Below are 25,580 nucleotides of genomic sequence, written 5' to 3'. Positions count from 1 at the left end.
AAGAGCCTCCCAGAAGAGTTTACTAACTTGTTGTGAATGCTATTCCTCAGCGATCTGCCAACACTTGAGTACATTTGCTTTTCACTTCTTTTCAATCTTGTGTTCCCTTTCAGGCAGATTACCCAAGTCATGGAATTTCCTCCTCCAATGTGGTCCTGTTACTCTGTCTCTATGACCTGAAGATCTCTCTCTAGCATCTTTCCTCACATGCCAAAAATAAGGAAACACATTTAGAAGGCAAATCTGGGCATAGAGGGACTGATCTAGAATTTCTTGTGTGAGTTTGATGCACAGATCTCTGGAGACATAGACTATGTCATGTGGTCATTCATCTGTGCAGTTTACAGCAGACTCTTCCCAGATGAATGGAGCAGAGGTTATAAGCTTAGGAGCCTGAACACCAGGAAAAAATACAAACAGTTCAGGGGCCACATATCAATCCAGGGAAGGAAGGATGGGAAATCCAGAGCAGACAAGGTCAGCTGAATGCTTCACCGTGTCTTACATCTTCCCAGGTTGAGAAAGGTTCCACCTACTCTGCTATAAAGTGTGATTGAATATGTCAGGGGTGCTTTTTACATAAAGTGTAGTTTTATAAGTACATTTTCTGAGTCTCCTAACACAAAGGTCAGAAGCAAATGTAGAATCCTTGTTCTTCTTGAGATCCACGGTCACCAAAACACAGAAGTTAAAGCAATACCAAAGAACTTCCATGAAAAACTTAGTTCTGTGTAGACATACAAAATGGTTCACAGTCAAGATCAATGGAAATTAGAAACAATAATAGCATTCTACACAACTTCAGTGGTGACCTATTGGAGACGCACAACTCAGTCGGACTGGTAGCCACTACAGCAAAGATCTGAGAATCCTTGTTCCTCATGGGTGTTCATTCAAGTAAGTGTTAAACTGTGGGGAAGGAAGAGAGCAAGCTACAGGCTCATGGCCCCACAGAGAGCAGAAAGGCCCCTTTCATTAAGAGAAAGGATGACAGGAAGGATCAGCTGTGGAACTAATAAATGTGAACCTTTAACTATCACTGAGAATAAAAACATTTATATTTACTTTATAATCGCAAATAAATCAAGGAGTGCCATTTAAAATGAACCACATATAACTATGGTCTTTGAAACAAAAAGTAACTGTTATTACACTAAATAGTGTAAGGTGAGAAATAGGTCTTATCTCAGAACTGGAATCAGAACTGGATAGTGGAAAATAGAGAGCTGCACTTTAAGAAGGGATGTTTCCCTTCGAAGAGTCTAATTCGTCAGGTAACCTTTGTTAGCATTGAGGCATCTGTACTGGCCTGCCCTTTGGGTCCTAATAGGATACTTCTCAGCTGCAGCCACTAAGAGCACCCCAGTGTGCATTCACTGCTTTCCCTTATAAAAGGTGGGCCTTGCCCACCTCCCATCTCTTTCTCTTCCTTCACTCTCATCCCCAGGGACCAGTCTCTGACCCCTTCTCTGCTCTTCGCTCCCCTCCCCCCAATAAACCTCTCATGGGGGCCCTGCTGTATGGTGTGACTCCTTCCCACCATTTTTAAAATACAACAACCTTGGCCTTGAAGTCTACACCTAGGAAATGCACATGGCCCCAGAGGGACTCAGAACCTCCCAACACTGGCCCTGTCTGGAAAACATCAAAGATCTCATCATTCCCCTGCTCTTTGCACCAAGTGTCTGAACAGTAAGATGATAAACACATACTTAATTTTGAGTAATACGTTAACATTTTTATTTAGGGACTTTTACAATCCAGCAGATCACTACACTGAATATGGGCTGTTTTTCCAGCCACTCAAGTTCAACTTGCTGGAAGTCATGTGGTTCCATGAATATTCTTGGGATTGGTTGGGGTGAGTGTTGTGCAGCTGCTAAAGGTGTGTACATGTGTCTGTGTTTGGGGAGATGTGCATAGATATGGATAAGTGTGTGTGCGTGTTTGATTGTGAACATATGACATTTGGCATTTGCTATATGGTTTATTCCCACGAACTGTAGAACATTGTATAAATACATAAAATATAAGTAATGCAAAACATTCTGAAATGATAAAATTAGCTGGATCATGAATGTACACATTTAGCCACATTATATAGGTTTTGTCCTATGTATGTGAAGGGCTAATATTTGCTTGCCTGTGGCCTGACAAAGATGCACAGTACTGACAGGCTACCACTCATCTTCAGGAAATGCTTTTAACAAGATCATCAGGGACCTGGACTATGGAATGGGCATTCGTTCAATTGTGCACCAAAGATAAATGGACACAGTCATTCAGAAAAAGTGACAGCATGTTACTATTCAAATATCCTGTAACAGCCAGGATGCCTGAAGTGGGCATGGTTTCCAGAACGATACAACAGCAGTAACCTGCATAGTGTCATGATTGTTAAGCTATTGTTAGACATAATACTTGCTAACTATATTCATAGACACATTGGTATTAATAAAGCTGTGACTTGTGCATTGACATCAATGTAAGATTTGCCTTATTGATAAGATTCTGTAATCCAAAGTGTTAAAGTTTGAACTCTGAATACATACACAGACAACAAAAAAGGTCAAAGTCCCTCTCCTAGAACATTCATCTCTGTAGAAGACAGCACTGTTCCTGATCGGGAACTTTCTGAACAGAGGCCAAGTTGAACCTGTTAAACTGAGTGTCCCATTTGTAGACACACGGGAAGTGTTCACTGTAACTGTGCCGGTGTGCTTACAAACAAAGTCACTCTTATCTTTATCCTCCAAATCCAGAAGGAATGGGAACTTTGTCCTCTATTTTAAGTCAAGGTTCAGGAAATGACTCTGATAAAAGTATTCAGCCTGAACAATGGCTAAAAGCGGCTTGAAACTTTCACAGTTTTAACCAGCACAATTAAATGGGGAAACACCCTTAAAAAGAAAGAGAGAAAAAGATTTGTGGCTGCACATGCAGGAATCGATCCAGAAACTTTTTTGAAAAATTCATACACTGGTGCCTTTTAATCTTGTTCGCATTCCTTTATATTTAATTTTGAGGGTAAAAGAAATTTGTTCCAGAGGATATCTGGGGCTTCAACAGACCCCAGTCCACGTAGGCACCAGGCAGAAAAATGTTCAGCATAGAAAGCTGACCCCAGGACTGCGGTTATGACTCCAGCAGTAAACCGCTTGCCTTGCAAGCATGTAGACTGTGTTTGATCCCCAGAACTAACATAAAAATGCCAGGCCTGGTAGTACACACTTGTCATTCACATGCTGGGGACCCAGAGACATTTGAAATCCCAGAATCCATGGCCAGACAGACAAGCCAAGTTTCAAGCCAGTGAGAGATTCTGTTTCACAAAACAAGGTGCACAGTGTCTGCATAATGACACCAGAGGCTAAGCTCTGTCTTCCATGCTTGTGAATACAAAAAGACATGTTACCACACAAACACATGCATATGTGGACATATCCACAAGAAAAATTAACTCAAGAATGTGTGCAGGACATGGCAAATGCTCCATATTCATGTTCTGGAATGGTTAGAATAAATAAAAGTGATGTAAGCTTTGCAAAGGACTTGAATCCAGATCCTAGCACCCATCTCAGGCAGCTCACAATTGTCTGTGGGATCCAATGCCTCCAGTCTCCAGAGACACTTGCACACACATGCAACATCCACATGTAGACACAGACACACACACACACATACACACACACACACAAATTAAAATAAAATAATTTCTTTTAAAATCCTTAAATTTATTATATACTATAAACTAAACAATCCTTTCCAGTCAATGAAAACACAAATGCTTGCCAAAATATTATTAGACTTTTAATCTAATAATACATAATTTAGTTATTCACTATAAAATATTTTCTTTAAGACTTTTTTTTCTCTTTTGCTTTGTATTTTTACTTTTTCAAAGTCTAAGTAACATACAGGCCAGTCAAATGGCCGAGCAGAGTAAGCTGCTTCCTATAAAAACTGATGACCTGAGTCTGCACCCAGGACCCACATAGTAGAAGGAGAAAACTTCTTCTACAAGTTGCCCTTTGACATACATACACACACACCATGGCACATGCATCCACATACCCAGACACACACAAAGAAGATCAATAAATATAAAAATCAAATTTAAAATTTTGAGCAATATACACACAGAGATTTTTTTATCTAACACAAACTCAGAATGAATCTTTGACCACCACATTACTGAACTACAATGCTTCTAAAACATTCTGAAGCAAAACTAAAGATAAATTTTGTTAAAGATGTTAACTTACAATCAATAGTATGATTGTTATGAAAAATGCTATAAATTGCTTGATTTTTTAAAAATACTCTACAGTTAAATCAAAACTCAAATTCCCACCTTTAGATACATAGTTATAGAATATCATTCATAAATAAATATGAATAAATAAAACAGTTAATAAGATAATAACATTGGAGTCATTAAAATATACACTCTATTTTAGTGAGTGGAATTTTTAAGGACACCACAGAAATGACATACCGTCATCTGCGTCAGTGACGTTAAACACCAGGACAGTGGATCCAAGAGGCAGATTTTCCATTAAGGATGTGCTATAGGAGCTCAAGCTGAAGACAGGTGGATTGTCGTTAACATCAAGGATGTTGAAGTAGGCTCGGATGGTGCTGAACTGTCCCCCACCATCCTCAGCACGGACTGTAAGTATGTAATATTGCTGCGTTTCATAATCCAGGGCTCGAGTCAAGTTGAAGACACCGGTAACTGGGTTCAGGAAAAATACACCATCCCCATCGTCTTCATCCACCACATATGTGATTTCTCCATTCACACCTGAGTCGTCATCTGTGGCTAAAAGAGCTGCCACCAGAGAACCTGCCAGAATGACAAACCAGGCCTAGAGTTAATAGAACAAGGGGAATTGAGGTATGTCTAAAAGTATAGACTGACCAAGAAAGTGTTTTTATAGGCAAGGATTTTAAATAGATGGCTTTTGTAAAACAGGGAGCTTGGTATTCTGCTGAATTATAGACTGACACACCCATCCCCTTAAACCACAATCCAAGGACCATGGCAAGCACCCCATGAAGCTCAGGCTATAGTGCAATGGTTATCAGAGAAGTAATCTTACTTCTGACACTGTTTCCACCCAGTGCTCCCAAGCAATACACTTATCCATAAGTCAATGTATAATCATTGGAGCCCATAGCTAATGTGTGGAACTGGGATTCCAAACAATATCATGTATGCGGCCTAGAGCTGGCAGCCTATGATACCAGTGGTCACTACAGTAATTAATATAGAAAAAAAATGTGCTAAGAAATTAAGGACTGGCCATATCAACTTAGAAAATGAAGGGGGAACTGTCAACGAGAGGGATTACCAGGGAGTCACTTCTATCCAATTTTCTGTGTAGCCCCCCCACTGTCCTGGAACTCTCTCTCTCTCTGTAGACCAGGCTAGCCTCACATGCAGAGAGTGACTCCTGCCTCTGCCTCTGCCTCTGCCTCTGCCTCTGCCTCTGCCTCTGCCTCTGCCTCTGCCTCTGCCTCCCAAGTGCTGGGGTTAAAGGCATGTGCCACCATGCCTGGATGAATTTTGATTTTTGAAGACAGCAACACATTGTAGTCAAGGCTGGCATCTAATTCCCAGCTGTCTCCCTGCACACCTCCTGAGTGTTAGGATTACAGGCGTAGGGCACCACACCCAGCTTCACATTGATCTTCTAAATTAACACTTTGTGGATTCTAATAATTATTGTCTCCATATTACAGAAGAAAAGGATGCTTGAGAAATGAGTTAAGTAGCCTGGTCACACAACTAATGAGGCCTAGAACCTCTAACTACAGTCTTTAACACACTCATTTTGGTTTTATCCATTTTAAAAGTATAAAAAGAGAATGGAGCTGGCTGTTGTGGAAGCTGATGACCTGAGGCACAGGTACATTCAGAAACAGAAGTGTCTGTAGTTATTAATCACAAACTTACCTCACCTCATCTGCTCTAACTTATTAGTCATTATCTTGGGAATTACACACAAGATGTTATGCAAAAGATCACAAAATGTGAAGTATATATTTTCACAGCTGGAAGTAAACATGTGTTAAATACAATTTATTGCTTAAAACAACCAGAAGAGTGGTTCCTGCAAAACGCCTCTCAGGGCATGTCACTTACCAGGGGTTGTATCTTCTGGGATGTCAAAAGAGTACACAGGCCTGGAGAACTTGGGGGTGTGGTCATTCACATCCTTGATGGTGATGTTTATCCTCATGTCGGAGGACTGAAGGCCATCATCTGCTCGAACCAGCAATGAATACTTGGACCTGTGCTCTCTGTCCAGCCTCTTGGTGGCTATGAGATCTCCAGATTCGGGGTCAATTCGGAAGCTGTCATCAGCTCCACTAATGAGAGCATATGTGACCAGAGCATTTGCACCCTGAGGAAACAGACCAGGCATGTGAACTGCTGGAGTCAAGAGCATCGTTTCTTGATGTTTTCGATGAGCATGAACTTGACAAAGGAAGACCTTGGGGCTTCAACTGCATGTAACAGTGTACAATTTCAAAAGGTGGGGAAGAGAAATTTAACTAAGGAGGGGAGGATTTGTGCCCTAAAAATTTTAAATCATCAATGAAATAAAAGACCAAAAGTTCATCTGATATTGTGCACCGGATAACCTAATACAGCTACCAGGTTCATATATACCATAGCAATCTACAAGGTCTACATAGGCTCTTTCAAAACCCTCATGGCACTTTTTGTAGAAATAGAAAATAACACAGAGGATTGGAGAGATGGCTCAGCAGTTAAGAGAGATAACTGCTCTTGCAGAGGACCTAGCTTCCATTCCCAGAACCCACATGGAGTCTCACAAATGCCTGTCACACCAGTAGTTCCAGGAGAACTGATGCCCTCTTCTGGTTTCCATAAGCTCCTGCATGCATGTAGTGCGTATATACTTACACATAAATAAAAATGAGCATTAAATAGAAGAGAACACAACTTTAAAATTCATGTAGAAACACAAAGGACCTAAATGAAACAAATTAGTGTTGAAGAAGAAAGCTGGAGACATTACTCCTCTTGACTGCATAGTATATTTCAAATCTACAGTAATAACACTATTCCTAGACATAGTCATAACAGAGCAGAGCAGAAAACTCAGAAATAAATCCATGGGGATGATCAACTCTATACAATTAGAAAGAATAAGCAATTCAGCAAACGGTGTGGGGAAATCTGATTATTTATGTGGCAAAAAAAAAGCAGGGCTCAAAAGTCAACACATATCAGGTGAACTCCTCAACATAAGAGCTGAGACTCTAAGTCTCTGAGACCAGATGCAGAGGTCTCTCTTCCTGATGGCATTGGTCCTGGTGATTCTGTCACTGTCACGATGCTGAAAATGCAGGTGACAAAACCATGGAGAGGTAAGGGAGGTGGCATCAAAGTGAAGGACTTCTACCCTGTGAAGGGATGGACGGTTGTGAGAGCAATAGAAGCGGTAAGGGAGGTGGCATCAAGGTGAAGGACTTCTACCCTGTGAAGGGATGGACAGTTGTGAGAAGAGCAGATGTTAGCAAACTGTACATGTGACAGAAGGTTCATTCCTGAAATACCCACAGACTGCAAAATATTTGTTTTAATAAAACAAATGACTAAGGATTCATGTAGCCATCTCACCAAAGAAATAGGGGACAGCAGCAGGTGTGTAAAAATTGTACAATGTCACTAACTGCCATGGAGATTCAAACAAAACTTCACAGATGTGCCAACTCAGACCAAACAGGGCAGTTACATCGGAGCACCATAAGAGACAACCAGTGACATTGGGGAAATAAGCCAGGCAGTGGTGGCACATGCCTTTAATCCCAGCACTCGGGAGGCAGAGACAGACAGATCTCTGTGAGTTTGAGGCCAGCCTGGTCTACAGAGTGAGTTCCAGGAAAGGCACAAAGCTACACAGAGAAACCCTGTCTCGAAAAACCAAGAAAAAAAAAAAGAGAAGAAAAAAGAAAAAAAAAAAAAAAAAGAAAAGAAAAAGAAAAAGAAAGAAAGAAATTGGAGAAATAAGAAGTTCACTGTCTGTCAGGAAGAATGCAATAGAAACAATAGAAAAGATCTACACACACACACACACACACACACACACACACACACACACACACAGCCTGAAAATGGATTCATCATTTCTACTCCTAGTATTTATACAAAGGAACTGAAATTAGTATTTCAGAAAGAGATTGACAATTTCATTTTCATCACAACACAGCTAAGGTTGGGAGATGAACCAGTCCCTCAGTGGATGACGTGAAAAGGGGTGTGGTCTACATGTGCAGGGTTATTAGTTCTGGAAAGAAAATCCTTTCACTCATAAGAGCTTGAAGATGTCACTCACAGAGGATGGAGGTCACATGACATCAGTTACATGAGCCATCTGAAATAGTCAAGGAACTGAAGTACAGTGCTATATCTGGGGCTGGGAAGGTAGTGAGGACTGCCGGTTCCTCCCATTCTTAGAGAGGAAGACACTGGGTGGAGATCTAGCTGTCATACACCAGCTCCACTGAATGCATCAGTTTGGGTTCGTAAGCTCCATCAGCCAGACTCAGTTCATGTCCCTCCCCAGTGCTGTGCTGTAATGACAATAAAAGGCCAAGTGCTAAATGGAGGGGCTTTGGAGAATAGAAAGGCAAGGAAGAGAGATGCTGTGGGATGGTCTGTACTTCAAATTGCTCTGATTGGTCAATAAATAAAACACTGATTGGCCAGTGGCCAGGCAGGAAGTATAGGCGGGACTAACAGAGAGGAGAATTGAGAGAACAGGAAGGTGGGAGGAGACACTGACAGCTGCTGCCATGACAAGCAGCATGTGAAGATGCCAGTAAGCCACAAGCCACGTATCAAGGTATAGATTTATAGAAATGGATTAATTTAAGAAGTAAGAACTGAATCGCTAGAAGCCTGAGCCATTAGGCCAAATGGTTTAAACAATATAAATCTCTATGTGTTTACTCAGTTGGGTCAAAGTGGCTGTGGGACTGGCGGGTGAGAGAGATTTGTCCTGACTGTGGACCAGGCAGGACTGGAGAAAACTTCAGCTACAGAGAGAGGGGCCCTTCTGGGTTGCTTTCAGGAAGATACAATGCAAAGAGGAAAATGGCATTAAGTATCATAGAGTGCAGGAAATGTCTTGAGTGTAAGCAAGTATTCACAGAGAAAGAGTGATTAAGGCAAATAAAGAGCTTGGAATAAATAAATGGTCTTGATAAAACGTTAGGATATATATTGGAGAATTTCAAATGTAGCACAGATTGGCTTGAATTCCATTTCCCTGAAATCTGATTCTGTTTCAACTGGAAGCATGTGTTGATGGACAGGCAGAGAGACAGAGAGAGCTGGGGATACAGACATAGGTACACTGTAGATACAAGGAGATGGCCTAAAGTGGGGAAGTGCTGAGAAGACACCGAGTAGAATGGTAGCCAGAGACATTGCTGCTCCTTTACCCAATAACTGGGTGAAGTGATGTGGTGACCAAGAATAGCTCCACAGAAACAGCAATCTGGCAATCAGAGATTGAAAATGACATGGCATCTAAGAAGATCACATTAGGAGGTGAGAGAGCAGGGCCAAGACTAAGCATTGGCTGTTCAAGAACAGACAGGGTGTCATGAGCCATGAGGGATAAAAGGTGAAGAGGGGCCAGAGAGAAGGGTCAGGTGGAGGGCTGCCTAAGGTCGATGCAGAGGCCTGAGAGGAGGCTATCCTAGCAAAGCTCGAATGCAAGGAGACTGTGCAAAGTTAAAGACCATGCCAATTTGTTAGTGGAGGCACTGGCTTCACAGCAGTGTGTGCCTCATAAATACACTGCTGTCCTTGGAAACTAAGAAGCAATTGGAGTTGTAAAAGCTTAGCTGTATGCCTTGTGATGGAAGTGCCAAGTGTACACTGTGCAGGCTGGGGTGTCATCCCCGGAGCTCCTTGTCACAGGCTGAATCCTGCTCTAGCACTTCTGTGTTGCATTGGGCCACACACTGTCCCCTCTCTGCCTAGCCATCCTTGTAGGCATAATTGGAATCACGTGACTACCTGCCAAACAGTGCTGTTTCAAAGATTAAATTGGATAATACCCGTTTTCACAGTTAGAGTGATCCTTGATAGAGGATGTAGGAAAATGCCAGTTGACCATATCCTTCATTTTCTAAGGGAAGTATTTGATGATGTGGCCATCTACAACTGGAGAGAAGAGTCCCTGTTCTCCTACAGAAAGTAGGTCTGATGCCCTGTTATAACCACTGACTGGAACCCCAAGGTAGTAAGTATTGCTGGAGTTCTTGGTTTTATAAACCTGTTTTGGTTTAAACACAGATCCTGTAAGGAATTTGCTTTTTCTTATTTGTTACTATCCAGAAATTGATTCATTAAGATATTCAAAGAACTCTCACAAGCAATACTAGGAAGGAAATGGTGTCGGGTGGAGATCAAAAGTGGACTGACTGGATTACAGATCCCAAGCTCCTGGACAGCTTTTATGTTAGAGGTTTTGATGTTTTACTGTGTGTGTTTCTGCTTTCCGTGCATGTGAAAAGATCATCTTTGACAGCATGAGGCAAAAACACTCTCATTCAAAACTTATGTTCAGTGGCCTTTATAGGCTTTTTTACAATGTGTTTCCAAAGCCAATCTTAAATTTAATAAAGAAAGTGCCTCCAAATCTCCCATAACTTAATAAGAGAAGGGCTGAGTTTGACACGTTCTTTTTGTGGATTCACCTGTATCTAACATATTCACTGTAGTTTTATGGATGAACAAAAACATCCAAAAAGCATTTTCTGCTGCTGATCTACCCACATTCTGGACTGTTCCATGCCACGAAGAATTCCACCACTCTAGTGGAGCCGTGGCCACAGTTAACAGCTACGCTCCATTCTGAACCATCAAATGATAGACTAGTAAGCTAAGAGAATTTGAAGAAACAGGAACATTTTGAAACCATTATTCAAATGATTCCATACTTAGAAAAGCCCCATCTACAAAATGACTCAGGATAATAAACAATGTTCTTCAAATGGTAATCGGTCTCCTGAAAGGAAGCGAAGACCATGTCCATACAGCAATCTGTTCCCCTTCAGAATCAGCTGGAGCTATTTACTCATGAACAGCTGAAATGTCTAGTGGTTAGAGTGGGGGTTTTGTAAAGTCTGTTTGTTTAACATCTCAGTCCTGTCAAGTGGGGACACACCATTAAAGCACTACCCCTGTGCAGCCAGAGGCAGAGCCCCACGGGAGGATTTCAGGGTAAATGACAACAGCATGCAGTTGGCTTTTCCAACCTGAGGTGTTGTTTTCAAAGACTGAACTTTTGAATGGTCTGAGCTGTTCTTAGCATGCAGACTTGGTAACTGAAGAATGTGGCCTTCTGACACGGATCACTTTACTCAGTGACCTGTGGTTTCTCTAAAATATGAATATATCCATATCATACATATTGTCTTACTATATGTAATATATTATATATATATATAATATTATACATATAACATATAATATATATCTATTTATATATATTATACATGAATATTTCATAATATATAACAGATATATTAATTAAAGAGAAGTGTATAGATTATAAACCAATAAGATGATTGAAATTTCCAGCAACATCTACATGCTCAGTGCCTTGAAGATGCCCATTTCTCCTCAGTCGATAGCACAGCAACCTCCTGTGTCACTACAGAGTAGAAGAGGCATCTTGCATTTCAACACTGTTCTGACAAAGCAAAGTGCAGCCCGGGCTTCAATGGACAGGAAATATTCCCATGAGCTGTTTCCAGTCCAACCAAGAGGTGAGGTGCTGAGAAAGCAAAGCCCATAGACTTAGGGGTTATCAAAAACAACTGACATTAACCTACCACAAAGAACTCAGAGGAGAAGATAAATCTCTGGGTCCTATAGGGAGCTTGTGAGTCTATCCTGCTCTATACAGTTCAAGAAATGCCAGCTCCCCACAAGAGCTAAAATATCCTGGTGCTGTGGGAATCTCCCCTTATTAAGAAAAGGATGTATTGAAGGAGGAGAGAATCTCAATGAGCTCCATCTTTTTCAAACAAAGAACAGTAAGTTCGAGGCCAGCCTGGTCTACAGAGTGACTTTCAGGACAGCCAGGACTGGTACACAGAGAAACCCTGTCTTGAAAAACAAAACCAGAAAAGAACAGTCCTAATGCAGACTTCAGATTTCTGGTGAGTTTGCTGATTCAATCTCCCTGACACCATGCTTTTCTACAACCTCCCACACAGCCCTTAGAGTCTGGGGCACCCCAGTCTTCTCCCCAAGGTTTTCCTCTACTGCCTTGACCAGCTGACAAGTGCCCCTCAGGCTATTTATTCCTGCTTTACCCTCCTATACCTCCACCCTGCCTGACCCTGAACAAGCCGCTTCACTCCATGTCTTTACATCCCATGGCTTTGTAATATGAGGTGTCTACATGACTGTACCTGCATACTTACTTAAGTGTTAAATCTAAAAACCACCTCTCAACAAAAATAAAACAAGGTGCATGAAAACCAATTTGGGTGTAAATACCTAGAGACATAAAGAATCTCCCACTCCTCTTCAAATGTCACTATGACTACATCTTAAAGATGAGTTTGAAGGCAGCTGGGCATGAACTACATACACTCTTCACTCTCAGGCACAGCAAAGCCCCAAGAGAAGCATACTATGCATATAACATGACACTCGTGTCAATAACATGTGCTCTAGAAAGGAAAGTGTAAGGATAATCATCTCAAGATAATAGTTAACAATGGATCTGATAGTCCCCAGGGGACAGTTCTTAGGAGAGTCATATACTGATGAAAACAATCAAATTTTCATACACAATTTATTTGCAATCCACCATAATTTGGGCTGAGTAATCCCATATCAATCATAATATCCCACAGAGTCAACATCCGTACCACTAAAATATTTATTAAAATTAGCATAACTATTGCTTCATTTTTCTGAAGTGATTAGAACAAAACATTTCAAAAAAATGAGTTATATTTCTCTCCTCCTCAAGGGCCATTACAGCCATTCAGTGCTGATTATCTTACATCAACAGCATGATATTCATGTTGATGTTATATTCAAATTGGAGTTCATGAAATTTCATAAATGGATACAGCTAAATATATTGTATCAGTGACGAGCTTTAAGAAAGTGAACTATTTGCTAAACTATATCAGATGTTACATAGAATCAATTAGTACAGGTGTTTACTCTCACAACTGTCAGTGACCACTGACCTGGGAATCAATATCAATATTTCTCTATACAAAATAAAGTAGTAGACACTAACAAAAACCATCAAATGTTTTCCAGAAGAAAACTACAGTTATCTAAAAACTTATGTTTTATTCTCTTTCCTTTTACTAAATTTTATGAAATTAATCATGACTAGGCTATGATATTTCTGACTCTCTGTTATTTATTTTTTTGTTCACTTATTTACCTTTTTATTTATGTATTTTTGAAAAGTGGTCTCAGTGCATAATCCTGGATGCTGGCATTCTCTAGGTAGACCATGCTGACTTCTAACTCACAGAGATCCACCTGTCTCTGCCTCCAGATTAAAAGTGTGCACCACCAAATGCATTCTTGTTCTACCTACTTATTCAATGTTAAAAAAAATCTATAAACAATTTAATCATAGTTTAAAAAAATCAAATGTGCAGACATTCCTGGTGTTGAAGAGGAAAGACAATTCTGGGTAGGGTTTTGGCTGAGGGATGATGGGAGGATGTTCTGATGTTTGGGAAGGTTTTCCACTTGATATCAGAGCAATAATTAAACCTTTCACTCACAAGAAAGGAGAAACCAAGCAAGGAGCTTTTATGTGAGGAACTGTAAATTAACTCTATAGCCTCCCAGGCCATTGGTAGCATGGCTATTGTGTGTCTAAATTTAACACCTGCCAATAGGTATGAAATTTGTTTATTATAATAAATTGAAAAACTCATTAGTTTTTCTGCATGACAGCCTTTGATATTACAATTTTTTTAATTAATATAGGCATAAATAAATATAAGATATATAATTTTTAAAAGTATAAAGATTTTTAAGGCCACCTTAAATATTGTTAGTTTTAAATTATTTGTTTTTTCCAATTACAAATGAAATAATAATAGATCCTTGGTGCTTTGAAAGCAAATAGAAATGACAAAAAGGTAAGAATAAAAATCCAATTTCAATGTCTTTATTTTTTAAAAAATTGACTTGGCTAAGAAATCTAAAACACAAAGGAAAAACAACTGAGTTGTCAATTGTTGAACAGAAAAGATCCTTCTGACTGGCCTTGTCTATTCTCATTTTTTTCTGTTATTTGTGTTGTGAGGGTAGGTACCGGCTTACGTGGGTGCAATTGTGTGTGAGTGCATGTGAAGATCAGGGGTCAACTTAGGTATTTCTCAGGGGTTACCCAACTTTAAATTTTTAATTCTGTCTCTTCGTCTCTCTGTCTGCCTGCTCACTCTCTGTCTCTCTCTGTCTCTGTCTCTGTCTCTGTCTCTCTTTCTCTGGTGTGTGTGTGTGTGTGTGTGTGTGTGTGTGTGTGTGTGTGTGTGTGTGTGTATACATGCACATGGGTGCAGTGCCCATGCAGGTCAAAGAGTATGTTAGATTCCCTGGAGCTGGAGTTACAGGCAGCTGTGAACCGCCCAACGTGAGTGCTGGGAACTGAATCCAAGTCCTCTACAAGAGCAGCCAGTGCTTTTGACTGCTGAGCCATCTCTGCAATCCCACCACAGAGTCTCTCATTGAGACCTGGGGCCACCAAATAGTCTAGATGGGCCAGACAGCCTGCCCTAGAGACCCTCCTGCCTCTGCTTCTCCAGTGCTGGGTTTACAAGCCAGCACCACCACACCCAGCAGTTTTAGGAAGGTGAAGATGCTCGAACTTGGGTCTTCATGTTTGTGAAACATACACTTTACAGACTGAGAATATTGCATTCTTATATCACAGTTAGAACAAACTAATAGATGCTGTCTGGGAAAGAACACAGCATCTGTAACCTTAGTCACTGCACACTAGAGCTCCCAGTATGCACTTCAGATTCTGTAAGTCACTGCTATTACAGATTCTAAAGACATGAGCTACCTCATCAGCATCCACGGCAGTCAGCTGCATAATCTTAGAGCCATCTCCAATGTTCTCTTCCACAGTGAGGTCCAGAGTGTCTGTTGGAAACACCGGTGGGTTGTCATTGATATCTTGAAGTGTTATTTCTACCTACAAAGAAAAAGAAAACAAAACCATTCATGAGGGCTCTACCCAGAATGCAGACCTGGAGTCCATGCAACTATCCTTCCCAAAATGAATAAAAAACAACCCATAAAGCAGGACTCCTTGAAGGAAGGGTATAAAATATTCATAGGGTTAAATCAGGCCAATCAAACAGCATCTGACTCGTTGATGGTGAATGATTTTAAATGGTCACAATGGAGTTCGTACTGGAAATTGACCCCGAGAGCTGTCACTGCAACTCCTTTAAAGCTCTCCCCGAACTAGGGACCCTCTATCGTGCAGCCCATGATGTCAGGTGACCCTGGAGGTGGTATAAACAGTTTTGCCAGGAATGTTTGCACAGCATTAACTAACGCATGTGGGAAGTAAAGACAGCCACACATTGTTTCAGGAAACTCTTGAAATTTCTCCATGTGACATCAACCCTCTAATTTGGGAACACAGAAACTACACACTTGTCCATCTTGACTCCCATTTGCAGCAACAAAAATGCACCAAGCACCCCTTCAAAAGCCATGTTCCAGAGATCACAAGTATGAACTGCTTCTTTGAAAGGTCTTAGAGCTAATTTCCCTACCTAAGAGATATTTTCTAAAGCAAAGATCTACAAAGTCTGAAGAGTAACTTCCAGTCCCTGTGTTTCTCATCTGAGTTGGGTGTGAGAATTCGAGGCTCTAATAAGAGGGCAGACAGCTGCCAGAGCAGTGAAGGCTTCCTGGAAAAGATCACAAATGAAGACGGGGAGAAAACTCACCCAGCCAGTCAGCAAGGACGTGTTTCTCACAGAATCGGTGGTCTATAAGAAGCCATTATTCATAGCTATCCTGTGAAGACCCTATCAGATCCAGAGGACTGAGGGGAGAAGGGGGCCAGCAGAGAATATAGTTTCTCCTCAAGAGACACAGGAAAGGGGAAGAGAGCATTAGGTGGGCACAATGTCACTCTCTGACCCAAAACGTTGGGTAAAACTCAGACAAATTAGACAACTAAGTGGATGAAAAATTGATAAAAAGCAAAAAATATACAGAATTTAATATTTAATAATTGCTATGAGTCTCACTCTACCTTTAGTGGAAGAGATTTGCTCACCAGCAAACAGCTCAGCCTCTCCCAGCCAAAGGCAAGAGAGGCCAGCAGGAACCTGCAGCTTCCTTCTCCACCAGTGAGGGCTCTCTCCACACTCCTAAACAGCACTCCATGGCAGCTGTAAGAGGCAACCAGGCATCTGAAGCCTTACAAATGCCATGGGTTTACAAACAAATTAGGCTCTGCCCCTCCCCCGACTGAACCTGAAAACTTCATGTCTCTTGGCCTCTATCCCTCATCTCAAAATCAAGTCTGCGTGGGAAAACTTAGAAATGCACACACGCAAACGTCTCCTGTGGCTGAAAACTTCAGGCGTTGGTTCTGACTGTCTGCCTTGTTCACCATTGCATACTCCAGGCTTGCTAGCTCACCTGGAGATTCCCCTGTCTCCACTTTCCGTCTAGTTCTGGCGAACTCGGAATTAGAGATATGCTACAGTGTCCCACTTTACTTCTGGGGATTAGGACTTGGGTCCTCACCCTAGCACATCAAATTTTCTACCCACTGATACATCTCCTCAAACCCCTAGAACAACTAGCTCACAATTAGCTGCCAGTGACAGATCTCAGATCCACAGTGACCCTTCATTTGTCTTTTAAGGGAAAATACAGAAAGTATTTTTCAACATGCATTCTTTCCCTTCAGGAATCTAATGAACTATTTTAGCATTCCAGATAAATCACTTATTATTATTGTTCCCTCTAAAAAAATCAATCAGATTTAGAAAGAAAGAGGTCTTTATGTTAACTATGTTTTTGGATACATTTGTTAAACTTCCAGTGATTGACTTCTGTGTGTTAAATGATAGTTCAAAACAAGCCTTTCTACATCTTCATCCAGGCAGGGGATAAAAACAGTTAACATAGGAGTCAAGACAGTGAGCCAAGCCCAGTCCTTTCTGTACTCGTTGAGAGAAATGACCGCACCAGTGTGAAAAGGCAGCTCAGAGAAATCCCCAGGGTCAGGAGACAAATTTCTTTTCCCCAAGATGTCAACAGCAGGTTTCCACTGGGGGAGGAAGGATTTCAGTGTCTCAATTTGCACATCCATCTATAAGCACATTTCACCTTTTCTCTTAATGAACAGTGTCTCATCCTATTTTCTCCTGCGATATTCATGGCTAACACAGGCCCAGCACTTCATAGACTCCAAAACACTGGATGATAAATGTTGGAGTGGGTGAGCATATCACAGGCAAAGCAGTCCAGATTCCAGAAGAGAATAATTTGTGCATGTGTGAAAATGTGTTTATAGTTTGGATATATTTTTTGAATATCACTCACTGTATTTGTTGGATACACACAGGTTTTCATAGTAACACTGTTCTGCACAACTTGCAGCTGACATGCACCGTAGTTCTGGATTATTACTAAGCCCAGGGCCTTCACACCCTCACACCTGACTCCCATGAAGAAGGCTGTGCATGCTTGTGTAAGCGCACATGCGTGCGGACACACACACACACACACACACACACACACACACACACACACACAGCCTAAAACAATGTGTGGCATGTGTGCTAGTTAGTTTATTATAACTATTAAAATACACAAGCCTGTTAGCCAGTTCATGCACTTAAGGCATCATGAAGCCTGTTTCAAAGTCTTTGCCTGCATCAGCCTTTGCAAAATGATTCTCAGTGAGTGGAGAAAATGCTTTGTGTGCTTTGTACACTTATAGAATGTGTGGCGCACTGAAAGCTCAGAAAGCCAGTCATTTACAAAATGTATTAACATTTAAGAAACCTGGGAGAGCATCGTGCTCATTTCCTTTTATTTTACAGAGATCGTGAGCCAAGGCATTGAAACGTCAAGTGCTTTTATCTAAAGAAAACAATGAGAGGCCACAGGGCCAGGATCCATTGACTTTTCCTCAGCTGAGTGGAGAGTCTGGAATGCTGAGCTGGATTGATGATGTACCCAAGGCCACCGGTCTCTGCCCTTAGTTTTAAAGCAGAAACCTATCACTCAAAGCTTGTTCTTTGTGGTGATATATTGTGTGCCCTAATAAAATCTGCCTGAAGATGAGAGGACAGAACAAGACACTAGATTAAAGGTAGAGGCCAGGCAGTGGTGGCACACACCTTTAATCCTAGCACTCGGGAGGGAGAAATCCATCTGGATCTCTGTGAGTTCAAAGCCACCCTGAACTACATGAGATTGATTCAGTCTAGGAGAGAAACTGAGCCAGGCAGTGGTGGCACACACCCTTAATCCCAGCACTTGAGATCTCATGCCTTTAACCCCAGCACTAAGAAGGAAGTGAAATGGCTGAGTGGAGAAAGGTATGTAAGGCACGAGGAGACAGGAAAGAAGCCTTTTCGGCTGCCAAATCAGAGACATTCAGTCAGAGGATTCGTGGAGCTGGCGAGGTGAGAAGTAGCTGTGACTTGTTCCTTTGTCTCTCTGATCTTTCAGCATTTACCCTGATATCTGGCTCCGGGAATTTTTATTAAAAATACCATTTAGGATTTGTGCTACAGTCCTTACTCAAAAATAACATGAAAATTATGTTTGAGGAAGTTAATACCTGAAGAGATGCGTGAAGAGCCAATTGGTTAAGAAAGTGAAATAGAGAGAGAAAAGAAAGGAAGGAGAGAGGAGAGAATAGAATAGAAAAAAAGAGAGGAGAGGAGAGGAGAGAAGAGAGGATTTTATCCAGTTTTCCCAAATTTAGGATATTTCATCTGTGGCTTGCGGAAAGATATTCAGATAGGTGTGTCTTTAAGTTCAATCACTCAGTAGGAAGTTCGAGGTGTATATTACAATACAATAGAGCTGCAGTGTAGATACAGGTGTAATTGATTGCTTTTCAAAATCAGAAAGATCTGCTTTCTTCCTAAATGTTGAGATCCTTTTAAACATTTCAGAAATTACTGATAGCTAAATAGTTGGAGAGATAGAAAGTACACAAACTATGAAATAGCGAGCCACACTATGTCAGGGCAGAAAAGGCCGTTGGCTGAGTGGCAAGCATAAGACAGAACACCCCTGCCATTTTGTGTTTATGAAACTAACACTTCAATTAAATCCCATGTGTACTATTAGATACCTGGATTGTATAAATTATGGAAAGCATTGCATCAATAATAAAAATTAGAGTTCACATGTACATGTACTACCTCTATGGATATTGAGGGATTACATCAAGATTATATAAAAGTACAATTTTTAAGTATTTTATAATTGTGTGTGTGTGTGTGTGTGTGTGAGAGAGAGAGAGAGAGAGAGAGAGAGAGAGAGAGAGAGAGAGAGAGAGAAGAGCACACTCATGTGCATGCACATAGATACAGTACCTGCAGAGCTAGGAATGGAGTTACAGGTGATTGTGAGCTACTCAGCTTGGGTGCTGGGAACTGAACTCAGGCCCTTTTGAAAGAGGAGTATATTCCCTTAACCTCTGAGCTATCACCCCAGCCCTACGGGTACAACTTTTAATAGTTGTTTTTGCTAAAATATATCTCAATAATAGAAGGTTATAGCTCTAAAATCTCTACATCTATCCATGTGCTGCTGAAGTTGGTAGAGAATGAGAAATGCTTATTCTAAATGCTTAGGGTGGGCGCTTTCCTTGTAGGCAGCTGCTTCTAGAATTGGGGATATTTGTATGGCTATAATGACATTCTTGGGGCAAGGAACTCAAGTCTAAAAACCACACTCACTTTGTTTCATAAGTACCCTCTACACATATATTTTATGGCATATTTTCAGTTTGCCTGGGTCTTGACTGCTTCCCAGAGGCAAGGGTGGAATTTTCCATTTGTGGCAGCATTTCCATGCTCCAAACACTATGTGTTTTGAAGTATTTTAGATTGTCAGAGTAGAGACATTTAGCCTGTCACTGAGACTCTCCAGTTCCCAAAACCATTAGTAACACTCAAAATAGTGACTTCTAGATTCTGAGATTTGGAGAGGATGAATCTGTCTTGTTCGTATTTACTTACCCCTTCCTAACAGCCTCTTTCTTCTAGGGACGTATCCTTAAAGCAAACCCATTTTTAGATTTCTGCAACAGGGGCTTCCTACTGGAACATGAGGAATACACTGATGGAGCTGTCTTCTGTCGTGATAGCTAGAATCGCCCCAATCCGGTTGCACTCCCAGCTCCTTTGCATCCCTCTGGCCACCAAGTGTCTTCCCGGTGGCATTGAATGCACTGTGATGGTTTACTGACACCATGCCAGTAATGATGGCTGAAACATTAACAGAGCTTGAGACAAACATCACTGCGACCTGGGCAGAAGGGGTTCCATTTGAGAGAGCATGTGGAATCCTCAGCGGGACCCAGAACCACGACAGGTTCAACCAAGCTGAGTAGCAGAGTGAGCATGGCCCACACCAGGCCATCAGGCTGTCCCTCCAGGGACACTTTGCTAAACGAGACCTAGGTGATAAGCATGTAGACTGGGTATGCACTACTGAAAATCGCTGAGGAAAATATTCTAGTCTTACTCTGAAAACAGTTTTTATTTTATTAGAGTGAAGTAGATGCTGGAAAACTACCACCCCCTCTTCTGTATGGAGGCCCCACCCCCTTTTCTATATGGAGGCCCCACCCCCTCTTCTGTATGGACATCCCAACCCCTCTTCTGTATGGAGGTCCCACCCCCTCTTCTGTATGGAGGTCCCACCCCCTCTTCTGTATGGACATCCCACCCCCTCTTCTGTATGGAGGTCCCACCCCCTCTTCTGTATGGAGGTCCCCCTCCTCTTCCGAATGAAGGTTCCACCCCCTCTTCTGAATGAAGGTCTCACCCCCTCTTCTGAATGAAGGTCCCACCCCCTCTTCCACATTGAGGTCCCATTGATCCACTCCAGGATCTGTTCAGTCCTCATGTATGATCGGTCACTTCCTTTGGCCCTGAAGAGGAAAACGCCACCTTTCCTGCCTGACCTGAAATGTCATGTGGATTTTACATTTCCCAAAGATGTCTGGGCTCAGGATTGCTGGGACACAGGGCCTGACCATCTACCCAGGATACTAGAGAGTACTATTTATTATACAAACAGCAGGGTGACTCATTAGAAACACAGCTCTGGGTAGATAATCAAATTTAGATGTAATGTGTTAATATCTACTCTGACTAGAACCAGATACTATGTGATTTATATGATTCAATGGGATTGGCTCATTGATTATTCTCTGTGAGCCCCTGGGAGCAAATATTAAACTCATGTGAAAGCCTATATTTGCTATAATACCCCTCCCCTCAGGTGCTAATTATCAGCCAGAACTCTGGCATTCTGCTTTTGTTTTGTTTTCATATTTGGTTATAGATGAACTAACCAGATGGCTTCATCAATAGAACAAAAATCCAACCCCTCTTGACACTGTAATGTGTGGCTTTGGGGTCTACATACTTTTGCTTCTTAAAACGAAAACTAGCACAGCTGTAAAGGTTGGTGCCAGGGTCCACCCAGCTGCTTTGATTTTGTTCTTCAATCCTTTCCCTCTTTGGGGTGACCACTGGGAATTCTGTTGCCATGAGTCTGGGGGAAGCTTTCCCTGTGTTCTGAACAGTTCATCATGCTACAGAGCCAACATGCATTACAGTTCACGAGTGACTCACATTTTAGTTATGAGAAGGTCTTAACAAGGAACAGCTTACATTTAAATGCCCAAATGTCAGGACCGCGGTGTTTGGACTGTAGAGGCACACAGGGTCATGTCAGTCGATGAGCAATACTTTCAGGTATTTATTTATTTATCATGTAGAACCGACCTAGTTCCACAGTCTGCGGTGATAAGAGTGTGTGTCTCATTTCGACGGCTGACTGGAATCCTGATGGGAGAAATCAGACTTTGGAGGAAAGACTTCACATCCCACCATCTGAGAGCCTGGGAGGGGCTGTGTGTGAGCTGTTAGGAAAGCCAGGGGGAGCCACAAAGTATGTCCTGCCTCAGTGAACCCCACACTCTTGAGATCTGAAACCTGCTACAGGACCAGAAGCTATTGAAGTCTCTGGAGGCACCAAAGAGTAATTCTATATATTTAGGCATCTTGTTTCTTAAGATTTATTTCATTTGCTTTTTCTTTTACATGTATGAGTGTTGCTTGCATGAATGCATGGGCATTTTGTGCATGACTGGTGCTCAAGGAGACCAGAAGAGGGTGTTAGATCCCCTGGAACAGGAGTTATAAACAGTTGAAAGCTGCAATGTGGTTGCTGGGAATGGAATGCAGGTCCTCTGTAAGAGCAGTCAGTGAGTTCTCATAACTGCTCTCTCCAGCCCTGGGGGATCTTTTCCCACTTTAGAACTGAAGAAAGCCAGGCGTGGTTGTTTAGAATCATAATTCCAGCATTCGGAAGACCTAGGTAAGTGGCTGCCCAGAGAGTGGGTCAGCCCAGGCTAGAGAACAAGACCCATTTTAAACCAGACAGCTGAAGGAAAATTCTGTGAGACTGGAAAAAATGGTTCAGTAACTGACCTTCCTTGCATGAGCATGAAGGCCTGACTTCAACCCAGGATCTATGTGAAAAGCCTGGACATGGTGGTGGGTACTTCAGGTCTGAGAAGATGGAAATAGCTGGCTTCCTGCAATTCCCTGGCTGGCCAACCTAGACTTTGCGCAAAGTCCCAGCAAGAGACCCTGTCTCAAGTAGTTTATAATAATAATTATCATTATTTGTGGTGGTATTATGTTCCCTAAAATATTGTGTGACCCTAATAAACTTATCTGGGGTCAAAGAACAGAACATCCACTAGATACAGAGGCTAGAAAGTGGTGGCACTCACGCCTTTAATCCTAACATTCCAAAGGCAGAAATCCATCTGGATCTCTGAGTTCAAGGCCGCACTGGAAACACCCAGGCATGGTGACTCATGCCTTTAATCCCAGGAAGTGAGGGCAGAAAGCAGAAAGGTATATAAGGCGTGAAAACCAGGAACTAGAGCTGGTTAAGCTTTTAGGCTTTTGAGCAGCAGTTCAGCTGAGATTTATTCTGGATGATGACTCAAAGGCTTCCAGTCTGAGGAAACAAGATCAGCTGAGGAATTGGCGAGGTGAGGTGGCTGTGGTTTGTTCTGCTTTTCTGATCTCCCAGCATTCACCCCAATCTAGGCTTGTTCTTATTAATAAGACTTTTAAGATTCATGTTACAATTATTGTTGTTGTTGTTACTATTAAAAAAAGTGAATCACTTCAGAGACCCAACACCCAAAGTTGTCTGACATCCACACACAGGTAGGCACACACATACGCGCACACACACACACCTGTTCACACACACAAACATACCCATACATGCACAGCTGCACACACACTTTCACATAACACATATATTCATATACAAAATGAAAACGCAGTAGGCTTTTACTAGAAAATGAACAGTTAACTCTCATCGCATCTATACATTGTTTTACAGGAAACACTTTACTAAAAGAAATATGATTCAGAAGGTAATCTGCCTGCTAACAATGAAGGTAGTAGTTGGTTGCTTTGGGGATGCAAGGCTATTATGCATTTCTGCATTTGAAACTTTGTCCAGGATAAATTATAGGTGTAGGTAGGCACATGTCCATTACTCCACACAAAGGTGACTTGTTCTCATCCAATTGTTCCTGAATATTAGGGAAGAGGGAACATGTGCCTTTTCAATTCTTTAGTTTCACTTTTAAAAGCAAATTGGAAATCACATAAAGAGCTTCAAGACACAGCTTATTACCCATATACGCAACACGGATGTGACCATGCCCAATTAAATTTCTCAAACCAAAGCCATTATGCTAATCTCTCACCACTAAAGCTCTCCCAGCAGTCGGGAGCATATGTTCTTGGAATTTTGATGCATTTCTCATAGGAAAGGAATACTTGTAACAGACAGACTTGGAGAGGAGCCAGTGGTGATGAGGGTGGCCAGGGGTGCAGGCACAAAGCAATTATGTCCATTCTGCAGGCAGCGTGCTTTCCATAGCTCACTAAGTGTGTGGTGACATAACAAGAAGCCAGGGCTGGGGCGCTTTCAATACTGTTCAAGTCAGAACCAAATAAGGAGTTCTAAGGCCACCATACACAACCACGTCAACTTCTCCTGAAATCAAAACTGCATAATTTCTACATTTGCCCAGATTCTTACACATGCCCTAAAGTGCATGTAGAGCAAAAGATGGAATAAAAGATGTGTGGTTTTCATGTGGAACTTAAGTAAATTTTTATGTTTCTTCAAAACAAACACTCTGCAAAGGCATTCCAGAATGTTCTTTTTGGTAGATGTTGACCTGAGTAAGGGAGACACATATCAGAGGGAAATTTTAATAAAAAGTATACAAATGAAAAAGTTCTATCAAGATTTGTGAAGCCACTTTTTCCTTGCTTAGTGGGCTCTAGATATCATGAAGCAGTGATTCTGTCTCTGCAGACTCCTGAAGGGGTAGGAGACAGCTCAGCCTATGAAGAGCTTGCTTCATGAGCATGAGACCCTGGCTTCCAGCCCTAGAACCCTTGCAAAAGAAAGCCAGGCATCCTGGTGCTTGCTTGTTATAATAGAGCTTGGGAAGCACAGACGGAGGCCCCTGGGACTTGCTGGCAAGCTAGGCTAGCCTGCGTGATGTTCTCCAGCCAAAGAGAGATTGACCCAACAAAAGACAAAAGTGTATAACACCCAAGGAACAACAGCCAATGTTGTCCTCTACACACACACACACACACACACACACACACACACACACACACACACACACAGAGAGAGAGAGCTACACACACACACACAGAGCTACACACACACATGCGCCCTACTGAAAACTGGAAATGTCAGGCTTGTATTAAGAGCAGAAGCTATGGTTATTCATCGATTGGCTGACTGGCCCCCGTTCTTCATCCTTCTCCATAAATAACTACTCATCCCTCCCACTAACCTTGTTATTTCTCCCAATGACTCCCAACTAGGAGTTCATCTATGACACTCCATTTGAATGGCAGAGTAGTCACAAATGGAGAAGCTTGAAATGTCCTTGAACTGTTAGTCTCCTGGTACCAGGAAAAGGTATTCAGTGGAGCTGTCAGAGATGAGAAATCTGTAGCCCTCTGATTCCTGCCTGAATCATAGCCTAGAGCAGCCACACCGACAACTACCCAGAGATGCATGAGGAAGTGCATCCCTGTCACCCTGTCAGGTACAGGGTTCTTCACTGTGAAACAATACTGAGCCAAGCTGAGCAGGTACATGGAGGAACAGAAGGGATCTACTCCCTGACCTGTGTCCATAAGTTTAATGTTCTAAG

General features: G+C 41.8%; 1 protein-coding gene across 1 annotated transcript in view; it reads right to left on the bottom strand.

The window, feature by feature from the left end:
• Positions 1-25,580, bottom strand: part of Fat4 (FAT atypical cadherin 4) — a 234,300-nt gene that overhangs the window by 60,210 nt on the left and 148,510 nt on the right. The window contains exons 2-5 of the mRNA XM_037207280.1: positions 20,384-20,550; positions 15,123-15,254; positions 6,152-6,413; positions 4,499-4,849 (exon numbers count right to left, since the gene is read on the bottom strand). Of these exons, the coding sequence (XP_037063175.1) occupies positions 4,499-4,849; positions 6,152-6,413; positions 15,123-15,254; positions 20,384-20,550 (912 nt within the window). The remainder of the gene's footprint in view (positions 1-4,498; positions 4,850-6,151; positions 6,414-15,122; positions 15,255-20,383; positions 20,551-25,580) is intronic.

The sequence above is a fragment of the Peromyscus leucopus genome, chromosome 6 (assembly GCF_004664715.2).
Source record: "Peromyscus leucopus breed LL Stock chromosome 6, UCI_PerLeu_2.1, whole genome shotgun sequence".
Classification (NCBI taxonomy): Eukaryota; Metazoa; Chordata; class Mammalia; order Rodentia; family Cricetidae; genus Peromyscus; species Peromyscus leucopus.
The sequence above is the reverse complement of the archived record's forward strand: the minus strand, read 5'-3'. Positions and strand labels throughout refer to the sequence as shown.